At 36.2% G+C, this 20,198-nt stretch overlaps 1 protein-coding gene and 1 pseudogene across 1 annotated transcript; both read right to left on the reverse strand.

The window, feature by feature from the left end:
* Positions 1-5,154: 5,154 nt before the first annotated feature.
* Positions 5,155-6,078, reverse strand: LOC110258285 (olfactory receptor 4A47-like). The gene has a single exon (XM_021081455.2). The coding sequence runs from the start codon at positions 6,076-6,078 to the stop codon at positions 5,155-5,157; it is 924 nt and encodes a 307-aa protein (XP_020937114.2).
* Positions 6,079-9,637: 3,559 nt separating this feature from the next.
* Positions 9,638-20,198, reverse strand: part of LOC110258286 (olfactory receptor 4A47-like) — a 43,725-nt pseudogene continuing 33,164 nt past the window's right edge.

A 20,198-nucleotide genomic window follows, 5' to 3' on the forward strand; every position in this document is an offset into this window, starting at 1 on the left:
TGGCAAAGATACTGGACATTTTATCCCTTCTAAGCATATTTATCATTGAGTCTTAGTATTGGAATGTGTGTAAGACTGAGTCATGCTTAATGAAATTCACTGGGATTTTCCATAAATTTTAAAAGTACACATACATGTAAAAACACTACTAGGTTAAATCACATAAGTAGAGTGTGAAAGATGTAATACAGAGAAAAAAATTGCTTTAGAAGCATGATGAGATCATTGTCAGTCAAGAAAAAATACTAGCCCAGTTATTTTGTTTCAGTTAGATGAATTAATCAGACATTTCTCAACCTGCCACAGTGAGGGTTTGATAACTAAATTTATTCTGCCTTCACATTTGATATGAACTAAATTTATTCTGCCTTCACATTTGGTATGAACTAAATTTATTCTGCCTTCACATTTGGTTAGATATACAACATTTTATCAAAATTTAGAAGAAATAACAAATATTTTAATCTATTAAATTATTATTTTCTTAAATTTTAGGTATATGATCAATTAAAGAAACTGTGTTATGAGTGAGAACACAGAAATTAATAAATAGGTGGATGGGTAGGGGAGGAGAAGGGAATCATATAAAAGTTCCTTCCCACATGGATCTCAAAACAGTAAAGGAAAAATTTAATAAGGTAAGTATAGACTTATTCACTGCTTATTCCATAACAAATAGAGTTCTGCTACAGAAATTAGACAAAGAATACTACTCTGGATAATGCAATCAGAGAAGGCCTTTCTTAAAATGTGATGATTAGGTTTGCAGAATGGACAGTGACTCACAGACTTTGAAAAACTAATGGTTTATGAATGAGATAGATTGGGGGATCAGGGATCTACTGAGGGTTTGGGATGTACTTGCTTTCAAATTTGGTTGTAATGATTGTTGTACACCTATAAATGTAATAAAATTCATTAAGTAATTGAAAAATCAGAAATGGCTACTATTAAAAGCACTGTTACAGACAGTAAAATGAAGTAAAATTTAATTAAATAAAATTATCTCACTTCAGAGATGATATAATCTATATGAGTAAATTATAATAATCCAAAGGAATTTCTTTTATTAATATGTTAACAGAAAAAGTAACAAGAGTGTGCATTCCTCTTGTTTCTGATTTTTAATAGGAAAGATTTCAGCATTTCAATATTGAGATTAATGTGAGCTGTGGAACCATTATGCATGGCCTTTATTATGTTCACGTACATTCCATCTGTACACAATTTTTGGAGAGTTTTTTTTTTTTTGGCTTTTTGCCTTTTAAAGGGCCACTTCCTGTGGTATATGGAGGTTCCCAGGATAGGGGTCAATCGGAGCTGTAGCCACTGGCCTACACCAGAGCCATAGCAATGCAGGATCTGAGCCATGTTTGTGACCTACACCACAGCTCATGGCAACACTGGATCCTTAAATCCACTGAGCGAGACCAGGGATTGAACCCAAATCCTCATGGTTCTTAGTTGGATTCATTAACCACTGCACCATGACAGGAACTCCTGGAGAGATTTTTATCATTAGAGAATGATAAATTTTTATGCCTGCAATGAACAACACAAAGAAGAAATTAGGAAAAATTTCCACTTTTAAAAGCACCAAAAAGAACATAATTATTGTCAAAACAATGTAAACCAAATACACTAATAATTTTTATGAGTAAAATAAGAGTAAACTAAAGAAAGAGGCAATAGTCTTCTGCAGAGAAAACTACAAAATATCACTGAAAGATGTTACAGAAGCTGTACCTAAATAAAAAGGTTGTCATGTGCTGGGAGGCTTAATTTTTTTTCTTTTTAAGGTCACATCTGCCACATATGGGTGAATCCAGGCTAGGGATCAAACTGAACCTGCCAGCCTGCACCACAGACACAGCAACACAGGTCTCAAGACATGTCTGTGACCTACACCACAGCTCACATCATATTCTTAACTCACTGTGGAAGGCCAGGGAAACAACTGGCATCCTCATGATTGTTCATAATTTGTTGAGCAAAAATGGAAACTCTACAGAATACTTAATGATATTCAGATGTCAACATTAGCTAGGATGATCTACATATTCAATTAAATATTATCAAAATTCAAAAAATTTTTTTTGCAGAAATAGAAAAATCCATCCTAAAATTCATACTAAATCTCAAGGGAATTCATATAGCCAAAGGAATCTTGAAAAAGAACAAATTCAGGGGTTTCCTATTCCTGAAACTAAAACATACTATAAATGTATAGGAATCTCAGCAACATGGTTTTGGCCTTGAGGCAGACATATATCAAGTAGTGATTTACATGGCAGAGTAGGAAAGTGCTGAGCTCACCTCCCCCCATGGGGATACAAAAAGACAACTATTTACAGAGCAAATACTGATGACAATGACCAGAAGACTGGAAAAAAAATTCCTCTACAACAAAAACATAAAAAAAGGAACTACAACAAAACAGGAAGCAGGAGACAATAGTGTCAAGACCCCCAAATGGGAGACACAAAAACAGGAGGATAATTACAATTGCAATGATTCTCTACCAAAATGGGAGGGGTCTGAGCCCCACTTTGAGATACCTAGTCAAGGAACCCTGTACCTGGAGGATGAGGAACCAAAATAATTTGCCTTCGAAGGCCAGTGGGGCTGACATTTGGAGGAGCCAGAAGACTGGGAAGTGGGCAGAAGCAGTCATTTGAAAAGGGCTTGGGTCAGACTTGCATGATAATATTACAGAGCCTCCTAGAGAAGCAGGGAGAAATTGAGACTCACTCTGGGGATGTAGATGCAAGCAGCAGCCCTTTGGGGGAGCTCTCCTAGGATAGCTGGCAAGCTCCATTTTGGAACCCTCCTCCAAGCTTTGTAGTGATAGGACCCAGTCCTTCCCACCAGCCAGTGTATGTCAGTATTAGGGAGCCCCTCCTAGGCTGCTAGTTGGGCAGGAACACAACCTCACCTACCAGCAGCCTGGCTACCAGAGGAAGCTCTCAGGCCCCAGCCACCCACAACCATCTTTACCCACCAGGGTGAGCACCAGATCCAGAATCCCTTGGTCTCTCACCCCACCTATGGGCAGGTAAACGCTGCAGTTTGGGACATGCTGGCCTTGCCAGGAGAGACCTACCCAGTGTGTGGTTAAGAAATCACAGCTCTCTAAATGTACAAATTCTTTCTCAATCAAATCTTATGCAAAATACCAAACAGTTGTAGTTTTTACTATACTAGCTTATTGAAATTTAATTTCAAAACATGAACATGAAAAAATAGTAACAGATCTGATAATGAATAGTAATAGAGTCCTAGGCTTATGATACATCAAAGTATATTTTAAATCATAGTAATTATATCCTGTGTTAAATGGAACATGAATAAAGAGATCCCTGAAATGTCATATATTAAAACACAAAGTTGGGTTATGGGATGGAAAAAAAAAGATAATTAAAACATGACCTAAATGGAGAGATAAATCATTTAAGAGAATGGGAATATTTACTGTAATAAAATTATAAATTTTCTTCCAAAATAAATAAATAAAATAAAACACAAAGTTGGGATATCAAAGCCAGGGGGAAAAATAATAATGCATCTATAAAATAGCAATCCAGAAAAATAATTAAAATGTAATCCATACTTGACTCTGCACCAAAATGAAGTGTAGTTGATTTAAAGTTTTTAAATATAAAATATAAAGAAATAAAAAGATATTAAAATTAAATGTTGAAAACATGTGGAAGAATATATAGATAATGTTGAAACTGGGAAATTCTAAGACCTAAAACCATAAAATATTTATCAATTTAATTACATATATGTAATGGTATTTCTTCAAGGCCAAAAATATTATGCACAGTATAAAATAAAAAAATAAATCACAAGACAGAAAAAAAACTCCTCGTACAAGATAAATGAGATAATTTATTATACAATTAAATAATAAAAACCAATATGGAAAAAGATCAGTGATAAAACATAATACATAAAATCATTAATAGGCAATTCATTAAAAAGGAATACAAATCCTTTTACAAAGGTAAAAGGATGCCAAAATTCAAGTGTATTTATTTATTTGTAGCTAAAATATACAAATGAAATAATTTCTTTAATAAAATTTTAATATATCATAAAGGTTCATTAAGCATATGTTGTTCAGCATGTGGTCAAAAGGTACTTTCCAGACTGAAGGGATCAGTAAGTTTGGTCCAGGTCATGAATGGTATTTCAGCAATGCTACGAACATGAACAATTTCAATACATATACCAATTGACTCAGCAATGCCACCTCTAAGAATTCACACTTAGAAAATTTCAATAAGGTTTACTTGCAGAACATTTTCTCATAGAAAAACACTGAGGACAACATGAAGAGGCCTGGATACACCAATTTTAATATGTCTTTGTAGAAGAGTTAAGCAGATGAGGAAACAGAAAGAGTTAGGCCTATACAGACTGGCACATAAAGATTTTCAGGAGGCTGAGAAGAAAAATGCAAAAAATAGAGTCATAAAGGCAAATACATATATGCAAATATACTTAATTTTTGCAAAGATTATTACTTGAAGAACTTTAGAAAGAGACTAGAGTGACTGCCTCTGGAAGAAATAGGAGACTCTGGTAGGGGATGGGTAGGAGGTTTATTCTACAATATTGCATTTTGCATAAATTCAATTTTAAATGTCTTTTTATCCATTATACTTTCAACATTTTATTTTAAAAATTAAACATTACTTTAAAATATCATATCTAATGCAAATTAAAGTGAAGAAGATTATAATCTGTGCAGCATTAAATATTTTAACAATTACAATAAAATGATGAAGATAAAATAAAAAGAATATGCCTAAAATAAAACAGAATTAGAATGTATTAAAAGGAAATAAGTAATTAAGTAAACATGAGTGTAACTCTATAAAAATTTTATTGACTAATAAATTACATATTATTTATTGATTCCCTTTTTAAATGAATTATTTGTTTTTAGATGCAGTGATAAACAAGGCATTATAAAATGTAAAAAAGGAAACCACTATAAGTAGCACAAACTATTAGAATCTTTTTTAATTATAATGATCACAAATCCTTTAAAGTTTGCATCAAGTTTGTGAAGACATTTACATTCCAAGAAGATTGACCCTAATGCTAAATTACTCTTTTCTTGATGTATAGTGCACTTATTTACTACTTAATATGATATGATTTTCTCCAGAGCTTCTTCACAGCATTAGTCAACTCAGAATTTCTTAGACTATAAATTAATGGGTTCAGCATGGGGCTTATGGTTGTATAAAACACGCTCAATGATTTGTCAATGGGAAAGGTCTTGGCAGGTCTTGCATATATGAAAATACAAGGAACAAAGAAGCAGACAACAACAGTGATGTGGGAACCACAGGTGTGGAGGGCTTTCCACCTCCCTTCCTGACTCAGGTTCTTTAGAGAGTTAAAGATGACTCCATAAGACATGAGTAAGAGCAGAAAAAAAATAATGCACATCAGTCCTCCATTGGCCACCACTAAGATGCCAATGACATAGGTGTCAGTGCAGACGAGTTTCAACAAGGGGAACATGTCACACATAAAGTGATCAATGACATTGGAGCCACAGAATGGGAGCCCATAAATAGTGCTCAGTTGAATAACTGAGTGCAGAAAACCTCCAATACAGGACACCACCAGTAGCACAACACATACCCTTTGCCTCATGATAACCAAATAATGCAAGGGCTTACAAATGGCCACATAGCGGTCATAGGACATCACCAGCAGAAGAGAGATCTCTGACCCACCGAAAAGGTGCCCAGTAAAGAGCTGGGTCATGCAAGATTCAAAGGATATGGTATTGTATCCGAAGAACAAGTCTGAAATCAATCTGGGGGAAATTGAAGAAGAATAAATTAGGTCTATAGATGATAAACTAGCAAGAAAGAAGTACATCGGTGAGTTCAGGGTCTTACTGACAGTTATAGTCACAACAATGAGCAGGTTGCCCACCACAGTCAAAATGTAGAAGAGCAAGAATATAACAAAAAGGACTTTCTGCTCCTTTGGATTCTGTGTGAGGCCCAGGAGGATAAAGAAAGTCTCATTTTTCCTTGGTTCCATCTAGTCTGTACAGGAACTGACTTCACATATTAGAAGTAGTTTACCTAAAAAACAGTGGGGGAAACTTTTTAATGTGTTATAAATTTAACCTTTTACTTATCCATTCAATTATAGGAATATGTATAAAATTTCTACTTATGGCATAGAGATTGTGATTACCAAACTGAATAAAGCATAGTTTCCTGTGTTTAGTGATATGATAGAAGACAAGGGATCAGACAATTCCAGATCCATGTAACAAATATGGCTGTGAGTATATTCATACAATTCCAGATTCACAGTGTAGGAATATGTTAATCAAAATGGAATCAAAGTCTCACAGAGGAAGCATTCTTTTTTTGTAGAGTTTTAAAAGGAAAAGTGATTAACAAGATAAGAAGGGAATTCCATGAAAAGTTGCACCATGTCTAAAGTCAAAAATGTGTAATACTGAAGACCCATATAAAAAAATTTCCATCATTTGTGTGAATACATGAATAGAACATTACTGTTTTGGATTGTTTGAAACCATACTGAGACTTCTTTCCTAGGGTCCTGCACTGGATATTCCTCCTTTCCCAAAAATGCATGCTAAAGCACTTTTACTTTGTATCTCAGACCCTGTATTTCCACTTATTTTCAACCTTGAAGAGGCAATATCTACAACTTGAACATCTATATTTGGATATCAATTTAGTATATATAAAAGCAAAATTTAAATTTTCCACAATACAAAGGGAGTTCCCAATCTCATTAAATGGTACCACCTTCCGTGTAATTATTCAGACAAAAAAAAAGGAAAAAACTCCCAAAATTTTTCACTCCTTATTGTTCTTATATTACTTATTTATACCTTTATCCCATCCTCTTTTCTTTACTTTCAAAATACATCCCAAATTTGATCATCCCCCTTGTCCTCCATTTTCCTCCTGGCCCACAGAAAGAGCCTCTTGACATGTCTCTCCACTTGTATTCTGGACTCCAACAATGTGTTCTCCTGAAACATCCCAGATTACTCTCACAATGTTTTACATGTTCTGACTTATCACTACACTTCTTAAACTCTTAGAGTGGATTCCAACCATGCACACACAATTTAATACATCACCTTGAAATTTACAGTAACAACAAATATAATCCCATTTCATAGTTTAGGAAACAATGTACAGAATATCTCATTATTTTTCCCAAGGTCACACATTTTTAAGTGGTAAACCTAGAACTGAATCTAAATTTGACTTATTCAAAGTAATTTAATTTCTTACATAATAAAGTCGCACAACTCTGAAGGATTATTTCCACTATTAATCTTACCTGTGGAGGCTTATTCACAAAATGAAGAATGAGTTTTTAACTCACTCCTAGGGATATGGAATTATTCTTTCATCTGGTTTAACAACAGAGGGTAAAAGCCTTCACTATTACTTGAGGAAATTGTTTATTTGCATATCTGCTCAATTTCTCCATGGATTTTTCTGATTACTCAGAAAATTGTTTTTATTTGCACTCTATCTTATTTAAAATAAATGTCATGATGCACACAAAAATATAGACAAAAAATACTATGTTATAGGATAATTTGTCAAAAAGACATGCAAATCCTATGTTTACATAGGAAGATAGTGATCAATCATTTCCCAAGAAATTTTATTTTGAGTAACATATTGTCCTACTAATTTCAAAACAGAAAAATTCCATTCAGTGGTACAGTCCTTCTAATTTTATCTTATTGGTAGAGCCAGCATAGTTGACTTGAGATTTTGAGATAAATTCATGTGCTTTTCTTTCCTTCATGCTATACTTTAAACCTAACAAAGGACCTCCTGAACAATTCATATCAGTTTTTAAAAAGATATCATATTTTTTCTCCTGATATTGGCAAAGATCACTGGACTTTTTATCCCTTCTAAGCATATTTATCATTGAGTCTTAGAATTGGAATGTGTCCAAGACTGATGATTAATTAAATTCACTGGGAGTTTTCAGAAAAATTTAAAAGTACACATACATGTAAAAACACTAGTAGGTTAAATCACACAGTTAGGGTGAGAAAGAGATGAAGCAGAAAAAAAAATAGCCTTAGAACCACAACGAGGCCATTGTCAGTCAAGAATAAAATATCAGCTCAGTCATTTGGTTCCAGTTAGATTAATTAACCAGAGATCCCACACCTGCCATGGCGAGTGTTTATTTCTTTTATTTGATACTAAAATTATTTTACCTTCAAGTTAGGTTAGACTTAAAAAAATTTTATCACCAATTTAGATGCAATATCTAATTTTATGTATTAAATTATGATTTTTAATGACTTTTTAAAAATTTGAGGTACCTATTCAATGAAATGTTTCAAGTGAGAACATAAAAATTAATAAAATGGAAGTTGGTGAGGAATCACGTAAAAGTTCTTTCCTGAGTGAATCTTATATTCTTACAAAAGAGTAAAATAATAAAGCAAAAAATTTAGTAAGGTAAGTATAGAATTATTCACAGCTTACAATATAACAAATAGAGTGCTGTTGCAGAAATTAGAGGGAGAATCTTACTATGAATAATGTAATCAGAGAAAGCATTTCTTAAAATGTGATGATTAGGCTCAGATCCAAAGGATAGGAAATGGGGAGTTACCATTACAGTTCAGCAGTAAGGAACCCAACTAGCATTCATAAGGATGAGGGTCAGATTCCCAGCCTTGCTCAGTGGGTTAAGAATTGGGCATTGCCATAAGCTGGTGTGTAGGCTGCAGATGCAACTCAGATCCCAAGTTACTGTGGCTGTGGCATAGGCTAGCAGCCATAGCTCAGATTCTAAATGCCTAGCCTGGGAACTTCATATGCTGCAGGTGCAGCCCTAAAAAGATTAAAAAAAAAGATAGGAAATGGCTACCATTGGAAGCACTCTAGGGGTAGAATCAGAGCTGCAGCTGCTTGCCTATAGCTGTGTCTGTGACCTACAGCACAGCTCAGAGCAACACTGGATCCTTAACCAACTGAACAAGGCCAGGGATTGAACCTGCATGCTCATGGATCCTAATAAGGTTCCTATCTGCAGAGCCATAATGGGGATACCTTTTTTGTTTTTTTAAAAAGAAAAATGTAACAGACAGAATATTTTGTATGTAATGCAACTGAAATAGAATATTATATATTACATTATATATTATATACATTATGTATAGTATATAATAAAATTAAATATACTCACTAATAGAATTAAATGGTTTCACTAGAATGGACAAAATGGCAAGACTACAACTAAAAAAAAACAGCTTCAGAAAATAATGTTAAAGATAAGTGCATAAATTGATTAAAAATCATTGAAAATGGAAAAATTTTATTAATTGCATTTTTTTATCAAATCCCTCCTTATATGTGTTACAACTTTCCAGTCAATGTGATAAATAAGACATTATATAGAGAGTTGGCATTATATCAGGTAAACATATTACTGCCCAATCATACAGTTAACACTTTATTATAATAAATGATTTAAAGGAAAGGAATAGGTCAGTTTTAAGAGGCATTTAGTTTCCAAGAGGTCGAAACTAAAAGTCATATGATCCTCTTCATGGTGAATGTCAGACTTACCTACAAGATAGGGTGCTGCTTCTCCGGAGCTTCTTCATAGCATTAGTAAACTCAGAATTTCTTAGACTGTAGATTAATGGGCTCAGCATGAGGGTTATGATTGTATAAAACACACTCAACAGTTTGTCAATGGAGAAAGTATTGGCAAGTCTTGCATACATGAAAATACAGGGAACAAAGAAACAGACAACCACAGTGATGTGGGAACCACAGGTCTGGAGGGCTTTCTTCTTCCGTTCCTGACTCAGGTTCTTTAGAGAGTGCAAGATGACTCCATAAGACATGAGTGAGAGCAGAAAGACAATACTGAAGATCAGTCCTCCCTTAGCCACGACTAAGAAGCCAATGACAGAGGTGTCGGTGCAGACAAGTGTCTATAAAACATACATGTCATAGATGAAGTGATCAATGACATTGGGGCCACAGAATGGAAGCCCATAAATAGTGCTCAGTTGAATTCCTGAGTGCAGAAAACCTCCAGTACAGGACCAAACCAGCAGCACAAAACACAGCCTTTGGCCCATGGTAACCAAATAACGCAAGGGCTTACAGATGGCCACATAGCCATCACCAGCAGAAGACCTCTGATCTACCAAATAAGTACTTTGTAAAAAGTTGTGCCATACAAAATTTGAAAGATACGATATTTTCCCCAAAGAGCAGATGTGAAATTAATTTGGGGGAGATGACTGAAGAATTAAGTGGCATCCGTAAATGAAAAGCTAGCAAGAAAAAAGTACATTGGTGAGCCCAGAGTGTTACTGAAAGTAACAGTCACAACAATGAACATGTTCCCCACCACAGTCAAAATGTAGAAGAGCAAAAACATAACAAAAAGGACTTTCTGTTCATTTGGATTCTGTGTGAGGCCCAGGAGGACAAAGTAAGTTACATTGTTCCTTGGTTCCAACTATTATTTTATGAATACTGATTTCAGATATTAGAAATAGTTCACCTAAAAAACAAAGAAAAGATATTTGAAAGTATTATCAGCTTAATATTTTCTTTTTTAATTCAAATTTTAAAATGCCTTTGGAGGATCTATTTGCATCATATGACCTGCCATAGAAATTAGGGTTACCATTTGAAAAGTAATAATTTGCATCTATGAACCCCAAACTCCCCATCCATCCCACTCCCTCCCCCATTCCCCTAGGCAACAATAAATCTTTTCTCTATGTTCACAAGTCTATTTCTGTTTATAATGGATAAGCAATATGCTCCTACTATATAGCACAAAGAGCTATCTATGTCTTGTCTCTTGGGATAGACCATGATGGACAGCAGAAGTTGGCACAAAACTGTTAATCAACTATATTCCAATTTAAAAATTGGGTGTACCATTTTGAATAATCTTATGTTTCCATGTTCTCAGTGATTTGACATATAATAATGTGATTATATATTTTAAGCCATTTCAATAAATACCATTATAAATATATTCATATTGTGCTAAGAAACATTTGAATCAAGGTGTGATTGGGAAGTACTTCCCAGAGGAAACAATGCTTTAGTGGAGTTTAAATGAGAAGTGAGAAAACAAAAAAGGATAGGAAGAGAATAACATAAAAAGCTGCACCATGTATAAAGCCACAAAACTGTCATACTGAGGATTCATTTAATACAATCTAAATCCTCAAAGTCAGTAAAAATAAATTTTAATGTAAGGGTATAGACCAAAGTCATTGCATTAGTTGCTAGGAGGATGGCCTATTAAGAACAATAATTGTTCATCCTGTTTTTAATAAGATGTTCTTCATTCCTTTTGAGGCCTCAAACTAACAGCATATTTCTAGCAACATTCTGTTCATCATGAGATATACTTTCTCTCAGATGATAGGTACTTTCCCTACAACCTTCCCAGCCCCCAAATCTTTACTAGTTTGTAGAAATTCTATGACAAAGCAGCATAAGCAGTAGAACTTTATCACCACATCATTGTGGATGCTAGAAATTCAAAATCAAGGTGTCGACAGTATTGGATGCTCCTCAAGACTGTGAGGAAATGACCTGTTCCATACCTCCTTCCTTGGCTTAAAGATGAATGCATTTAAGTTTGCAAGATGTTTTCCATGTAAGCATGTCTGTATCCAAATTCTCCTCTTTATGAGAAAACCAATAACATCGGAGAGTCACCCAAGGGATTTTATTTTAACTCAGTTACCTTTGTAAAGAACATATATCCAAATAAGGTCACATTTTAAAGTTTTGGGGATTGGGACAGCAACATGTAAATTTTAAGAGGACACAATAGAACCATAGTTGTATGATCGGACATATCATGTAACCCACAGCAATAGTTGTCCCAGATAGTCTAACACTACGCTACAACCTCCTTCTTAGTGAGTGTCTTTACTTGGATCCTCTTTTTTGTTCACCAAATAGCTAAATCACTCTAAAACTGTGTGCCTTCAGTCTCTATCTCTCCCTTAATTTTCAAACTTGTACATGCAGCTATCTAATTGATTTCTTGAAATAAACATAAACTTCATATTTATAAAACTAAATATTTAATTTTCCACAATAAACTTACTCCTTCCTAGATATTCCCTAACTAAATGGAACCATTTTGCATATCATTGTTTAGAATTTATATTGGACAGTATCTTTCACTTCTTTGCTTCTCTTGCATTACTTACTGAAAATTATAATTAGTTTCATTGACTCTCCTTCTAAAATATATTCCAAATTTGATCATTAATGCACCATACCATTCCTTCCTTTATCTAATCCAGTAGCCTCCTTCAAGTTTTCTCTGCTTTTGTTCTTTGCTTCATGAAATAGTCTCATGAAGCAGCCCAAGTAATTTTTTTTTGGCTGCACCTACAGCATGTTAAAATTCCCAGGCTAGGGATCCTAGCCCCTCTGCAGCAGCAACCTAAGCTGCTGTTAACCAGCAGCACCACAATCAAACTCCTAATATTCTTTAAATCTTGTACAAATTCTATTATTCCCCTGTTGAAAACCTCTAAAGTTGATTTCTTTAACACTCTTTAAAATCAAATTCCCTGGTATATGTTTGGCTAAGAGACCATAGATGACTTAGAAGCTGGCTGCCTCCCCAAACTCATGTCTTAACAATTCTCCATGTTCATTCTGCTCAAGACTTCATATTAGTCCTCAAACATGGAAAGTGCTTTTCCATCTCTTTAGATCCATCAGTTCTTTTGCAGATGTTAATTTCAGACATAAGTTTTTACCTCTAACATGATGATTATAAATGTCTCATCCTGCTTAATATCCTCAGTTTATATATCATGAAAGCCAAAAAGGTTTATGACACTGGGTTTCACATAACCCTTATCATTAATGTATATGCAGAAACAGTTCTATGTTACTTAAAATGTCTATAAAATTCCTCTTTTAGAAAATATATCACTTTTATAGTAAAAGATATTTCAGAACCAGTAAATTATATTTTCATAAATCTAGGTGTAATACCTTAAATAAGTGGCAGTCACCACACAGGGTCATAATTTGCATACTAGTAAAATGAGATTACAACCCTGAGTTTTTGTATCTAGTAGACTAAAATATATGAACATATGTAACACAGTTCTTGCACTAATATAGATAATCACTCTTCATTTTCTTTTCATTTTTTCTGCTGTACAGCATGGGGACCAAGTTACACATACACACAATTTCTCCTCCCACTTTTGTGTTGTGATGTAACTATGTAGACATAATTCTCAATTCTACACAGCAGGATCTCTTTATAAATCCACTCCAAGAGCAATAGCTTGCATCCGTTAACCCCGAGCTCCTGATCCCTCCCACTCCCTCCATCTCCCCCCCAGGCAGCCACAAGTCTATGCTCCAAGTCTATGATTTTCTTTTCTGTGGAAAGTTTCATTTGTGCTATATATTAGATTCCAGTTATAAGTGATATCATATGGTATTTGTCTTTGTCTTTCTGGCTCATTTCACTCAGTATGAGTGTCTCTAGTTCCATCCATGGTGCTGCAAATGGCATTATGTCATTCTTTTTTATGGCTGAGTAGTATTCCATTGTGTATATATACTACATCTTCCTAATCAAATCATCTGTCATGGACATTTGGGTTGTTTCCATGTCCTGGCTATTGTGAATAGTGCTGCAATGAACATGCAGGTGCATGTGTCTTTTTGAAGGAAAGTTTTGTCTGGATATATGCCCAAGAGTGGGATTGTGGGGTCATATGGAAGTTCTATGTATAGATTTCTAAGGTATCTCCAAACTGTTCTCCATAGTGGCTGTACCAGTTTACATTCCCACCAAGAGTACAGGAGGATTCCCTTTTCTCCACAGCCCCCTCCAGCACTTGTTATTTGTGGACTTATGAACGATGGCCATTCTGACTGGTGTGAGGTGGTATCTCATGGTAATTTTGATTTGCATTTCTCTAATAATCAGGGATGTTAAGCATTTTTTAATGTGCTTGTGGGCCATCTGTATATCTTCCTTGGAGAATATTCTATTCAGATCTCTTGCCCATTTTTCCATTGGATGATTGGCTTTTTTGCTGTTGAATTGTATAAGTTGCTTGTATATCCTAGAGACTAAGCCCTTGTCCATTGCATGGTTTGAAACTATTTTCTCCCATTCTGTAAGTTGTCTTTTTGTTTTCTTTTGGGTTGAGACAGACCTGAGAAAATATTCATGATGTTGATGTCAGAGAGTGTTTTGCCTATGTTTTCTTCTAGGAGTTTGATGGTGTCCTGTCGTATATTTAAGTCTTTCAGCCATTTGGAGTTTATTTTTGTGCATGGTGTGAGGGTGTGTTCTACTTTCATTGCTTTGCATGCAGCTGTCCAGGTTTCCCAGCAATGCTTGCTGAATAGACTTTCTTTTTCCCATTTTATGTTCTTGCCTCCCTTGTCAAAGATTAGTTGACCATAGGTGTCAGGGTTTATTTCTGGGCTCTCTATTCAGTTCCATTGGCCTGTATGTGCATTTTGGTACCAGTACCACACTGTTTTGATGACTGTGGCTTTGTAATATTGCTTGAAGTCTGGGAGAATTATGCCTCCTGGTTGGTTTTTGTTTCTAAGGATTGCTTTGGCAATTCTGGGTCTTTTGTGGTTCCATATAAATGTTTGGATGATTTGTTCGAGTTGTGCGAAAAATGTCATGGGTACTTTGATAGAGATTGCATTGAATCTGTAGATTGCTTTGGGTAATATGGCCATTTTTAGAATATGAATTTTTCCAATCCAGGAGCAAGGAATATCTTTCCATTTCTTTACATCTTCTTTAATTTCCTTGATTAATGTGTAATAGTTATCAGCATATAAGTCCTTTACCTCCTTGGTCAGGGGTATTCCCAGGTATTTGATTTTTTGATGTGCAATTTTAAAAGGTATCGTATTTTTGTATTCATTTTCTTTTATTTCATTGTTAGTATTCAGAAATATGATTGATTTCTGAGTGTTAATCTTATATCCTGTTACTTTGCTGAATTTGTTGATCAGTTCAAGTAGTTTTGGGGTTGAGTCCTTCGGGTTTTCTATGTATAGTATCATGTCATCTGCATACAGTGACAGTTTTATCTCTTCTCTTCCTATGTGGATGCCTTTTATTTCTTTTGTTTGTCTGATTGCTGTGTCTAGGACTTCCAAAACTATGTCGAATAGCAGTGGTGAGAGTGGGCATCCCTGTCTTGTTCCAGATTTGAGTGAGAAGGCTTTCAGTTTTTCCCCATTGAGGATTATATTTGCTGTGGGTTTGTCATAAATGACTTTGATTATATTCAGGAATGTTCCCTCTATACCCACTTTGGCGAGAGTCTTGATCATGAATGGATGTTGGACTTTGTCAAATGCTTTTTCTGCATCTATTGAGATGATCATATGGTTTTTGACTTTTCTTTTGTTAATGTGGTGTATGATGTTGATTGATTTGCGTATGTTGAACCATCCTTGTGAGCCTGGGATGAACTCCACGTGGTCATGATGTATGATCTTTTTGATATGTTGTTGGATTTGGTTGGCTAAAATTTTTTTGAGAATTTTTACATCTATATTCATCAAAGATATTGGCTGATAGTTTTCTTTTTTGGTGGTATCTCTCTCTGGTTTTGGAATAAGGGTGATGGTGGCATAATAGAATGTCTTTGGGAGTGTTCCTTCTTCTTCAACCTTTTGAAAAAGTTTAAGGAGGATGGGCACCAGATCCTCTTTGTATGTTTGATAGAATTCACCTGTGAATCCATCTGGTCCTCAGCTTTTATTTGTAGGAAATGTTTTTATAACATATTCAATTTCATTTATAGTGATTGGTCTGTTCAGTTGGTCTGTTTCTTATTGATTCAGTTTTGGTAGGCTGTAAGATTCTATAAAATTGTCCATTTCTTCCAGATTGTCAAATGTGTTGGCATATAGTTGTTCATAGTATTCTCTTATGGTTTTTTGTATTTCTGCAGTATCTGTTGTGATTTCTCCTTTTTCATTTATAATTTTGGTTATTTGGGTTCTTTCTCTCCTCTTTTTAGTGAGTCTGGCCAGGGGTTTGTCAATTTTGTCAACCTTTGCAAAGAACAAGCTCTTGGTTTTATTAATTTTCTCTATTGTTTTTTGAATCTCTATTTTATTGATTTACTCTTTGATCTCCATAATTTCCTTCCTTCTGCTGACTTTAGGTCTTTTTTGTTCTTTTTCTAATTCATTTAGATGGAGGGTTAAGTTGTCAATTTGAGATCTTTCTTCTTTTTTGAGGAAGGCCTGTATTGCTATGAATTTCCCTCTGAGCACTGCTTTTTAGGTGTCCCATAGCTTTTGAGAGGTTGTGCCTTCATTATCATTTCACTTTAGAAATCTGTTTTTCTAAAGCAAATCAATAGTTTGAAACTGATAAAAAAATAATTATAAAAATAATAACTGTTCATTTCTAAGCTGTTAAATGTCACATCAACCCATAAAAGTAGGTAATGTTCATGCTTGATTATACAATAATTATATTTCTAGTGGAAATTGGGAAGCTGATCCAATGTTTGGAGGACCTACTTGGTGTCAGAAGATGAGAACAACACAGCAAGCAAATCCTGAATGTGGTCTCTGCCCTCTTGGTGCCAACAGTCAAGTAGAAAATAAATGATCACACCAATAATTGTGAAATTGCAAATGCTGAAAGTGTTATGACGAGAAGGACACTGTTTCCCTATGAGAAGATATAATAACAGAATTTTACCCAATTAGGAAGATCAACAAAAGCAAGGGTGAATAGAATGAACCAGGGTTAAAAAGAGGAATGACAGTGAAATGAACACCCTTCCCCTTGGGTACCCTAAAGACAGTTCTTTTCCCTTGCCCAGCACCCCTAGCTCTGCACCAGTGGTTAAACTGAGCATAGCTGGGGACAGAGGGTCTCCTGATGGGACTGGTAGGGTCAAAGGCATCATTTCTAAAAACATGTTTCCCTAAACATCTTCCTTCAGAACTTTCAAGCTTCTACTGAATCAAATAATCTGGAATGAAGCCCTAGAATCTGCATTTGAAACAAGCTTCAAGGTGGTCCAAATGCACACTGCAGGGTGAGAACTGCTATCCAAGATGCTGGGGGCATCAGAGCCTAGGTGATGTCTCACAGCTTCAGCAGAATCTCCAGTGGTGGCAAGAGAGGCTGCCTTTGGCTGAGGTTAAGATCACACCTGCTGGGGCAGGGAGCAGGGGGGAGGGATTTGAATGGGGGATGTTGGGATCAAGTGAAAGCAGTGGCGGGACAAAGTCAGAAGCAGGTAAAGCATGCTAGAGGCAGGCTGAGTCTGGCATGGCAGTTTGTAGCTCCTGGTAGTGGAATTTGGGATTACTAAGTAGGAGGCAACGGAGTCTGTCAACTGAGAGTACGGGCTTCAGTCTTAAACTCTCCTCCTTACTGGCTGTGTGAGCTTGGACATTAACTTCTCTATGTCTCAGTCTTCTCATGTGTAAAATAATAATAATATAAAATTGACCACATGAAATCTTTAGCGTGTTGGGAAGATTAAATAAGATAAGGTAGGAGTCATTATCAACAGAGTACTTGTGATCTACCAAATACATTTATAGATCTTCTTTTATTTATTCTCAATCATCCTAAAAGCTATTACTGTAATCCTCACAACTTTACATTCCAGCCCTGACCTGTACCTGTAGCACCCAAATCATGTATTTGATGCCTGTTCAACTCCTTCCCTTGCCTGCCTAACAGGGGACCCAACATGCTCAAAATATCCCTCAGGCCAGGGAAGGACTGAATCCAAGCTGGAGCTGCAACCTTGACCACAGCTGTAGCAAGGCTGGATCTTTAACCACTGAAGTCTCCACAGAGACAAGCCAGATCATTAGCCCACAAGACCACCATGGAAATTCCCCAAATAGAACTCTTGGTCCCACCTACCCACTTCCTCACTTGCTACTCCATCAGGTTGTCCAGATAATAATAAACAGCATCCCCATTCACTCAGTCATCCAGCCAAAAGCTAAGGAGTCTTCGTAATGTCTTTCCTTTTCTCACACTCCACATCTAATCCCTTAGTCCTGGGGCTCTGCTTTCAAAACAGAGCCCCAAACCAGCCACTCTCAACACCTCTAGTGCTGCTGTAACTTCTCACCTGGAATTTCTCACCCAGGCCACTTGGTCTAAGAACCTCCTGACTGGTCTCTCTTCTTCCTCTGTCCTGTATAGTCAATTCTCCACACTCGAGATTATTTAGTAACAAATCAATTTGGGGGTGATGAAAATGTTCTGAAGTTGATTTAGTGATGGTCACACAACTCCATGAATACACTAAAACCCATGATATCATACATTTTATTTTTGTTTTTTCATTTTTTGGCCACACCCATGGCATACGGAAGTTCCTGGGCCAGCGAACTGCACTGCAGCCACAGCAACGTCAGATCCTTAACCCACTGGGATGCACTGGGATGGGGATCAATCCCCTGCCTCAGCAGGGACCTGAGCCACCACAGAGACAACACCAGATCCTTAACCAACTGCATCAAAGCAGAAACTCCTAACTTATACACTTTAAATTGATGAATTGTATGATATATGAATTACATCTCAATAATGTGTTTTAAAAAAAACTCAATGATTTTGAAACTATTGTACATGGTAGAAGAACTGGCCAAATAAGTAAATGGATGGTGAATGATGGAAACTAGGTTTCTCGCTGTTGGAGAGGGAGGTTACAGGTAACCAAGAGGGGACAGCTGGAGTAAACCAGGAGGCACTGCATTAGAAGCCAATACTCCAGGATAAGTCATATGAAACAAGCAGGGAATGTGATAAGATGCTGTGCTTGAAAGAACTGAAGAAAAAAATCTCTTTCCAAGCAGAAGGGCTTATTAAGAGGCAAGCAGCAGCAAGGTTTGGAGAAAAGGAAGAAGTAGATGACAAAGACAGGGGACTAACAAGAAAAAGGAGGGAAGCACCAAGGCTGAAATAGTATATGCAGAAACTGGCTTGGGGTGATTCAAGTAATTCTGAGTGTATACACCAATTAGAAAGAATGGAATAGGTACTGCTGGAGATGCTAGCAAGGGTCACCTCAGAAATTAAAAAAAAAAAATGTGGGCTTTATCCTGCAGAACTGCACTGCCAATAGCCACATGTGGTCATTCACATTCAAATGAATCCATATAAAATAATATTAAAAATTCACTCCCTTTGTCACTCCAGTCACATATGAGGTGTTCAATACCCACAGTGGCTAATGGCTACAATACTGGGTAGGACAAAACATGTCTATGCTCTTAGACAGCACTGCAGAAAGAGCCACTGGAGAGTTTTGTCCAAGGGAGTAATGTACTCAGACCTGCATTTGGGAAAAACCCCTCTGGTTTCAAAGACAAGACAGGATTGGCAGAGAGTAGACTGGAGGGTTCCCAATAAGACCCAGGAAAGGGGTAAGAACTTGTGCTACAGTACTGATTTGTTTTAAATGTCTGCTTTACTAAAGGAAGCTGCAATATTTTAATAGTTTGATATTAAAAGGAATGAAAAACTATAGTTCAACATAGTAGGTCTAAGCCAGATCAGAAGAGAAATCTGAGCATCACTACAGGAATTTCTCTCATGTATGCAAGCCCGTGGCACACACCATCATCAGAAAGCAGTGCACTACAGACAGCTACTTAGAAGGAGAGATGGCCAAGAGTATGCAAGTTAACAACCTCTGAAGCATATGTAAAATGAGAGCGAGCAAGAGAGAGAGAGTGTGGTGTGGTGGGTGTGTGTGTGTGTGTAAGTTCTACTGGTCATTTGTTGGATCTCAGGACTAGTCTGCCCTTTGCTAACATGAATCCAAGGTAGCTGGAAAAATCTGGATGACAAGAACTCATGTTGTAGTCTGGTCCATGGTGTCCCACAGGCACCTTCAACTCAATAGAACCTTGCTATCTTCCTGCCAAACTCTTCCTCCTGTGTTTTGACCAAAGGCACTTAACTCAAGGCAGAAAGAAAACCAACCATCCTGTCCCTCAGACCCCATCTCCAAAATCTACAGAGCCTGTCTTCACTCCCAGGGTCCCTTCAGATATCTCAATCCAAACGACAGCAGTGAACTCATGGTCTTTCTCCCCAGGCCTGTTCCT

Source organism: Sus scrofa, chromosome 10 (assembly GCF_054392235.1).
Source record: "Sus scrofa isolate SSC_HxYL_T2T_F1_AM1 chromosome 10, Sscrofa_HxYL_maternal_Yorkshire_Landrace_v2.0, whole genome shotgun sequence".
Classification (NCBI taxonomy): Eukaryota; Metazoa; Chordata; class Mammalia; order Artiodactyla; family Suidae; genus Sus; species Sus scrofa.

Bases quoted from the DNA above. Each gene is read 5' to 3' on its own strand.
- LOC110258285 (XM_021081455.2), bottom strand. From the start codon at position 6,078: ATGGAACCAAGGAAAAATGAGACTTTCTTTATCCTCCTGGGCCTCACA.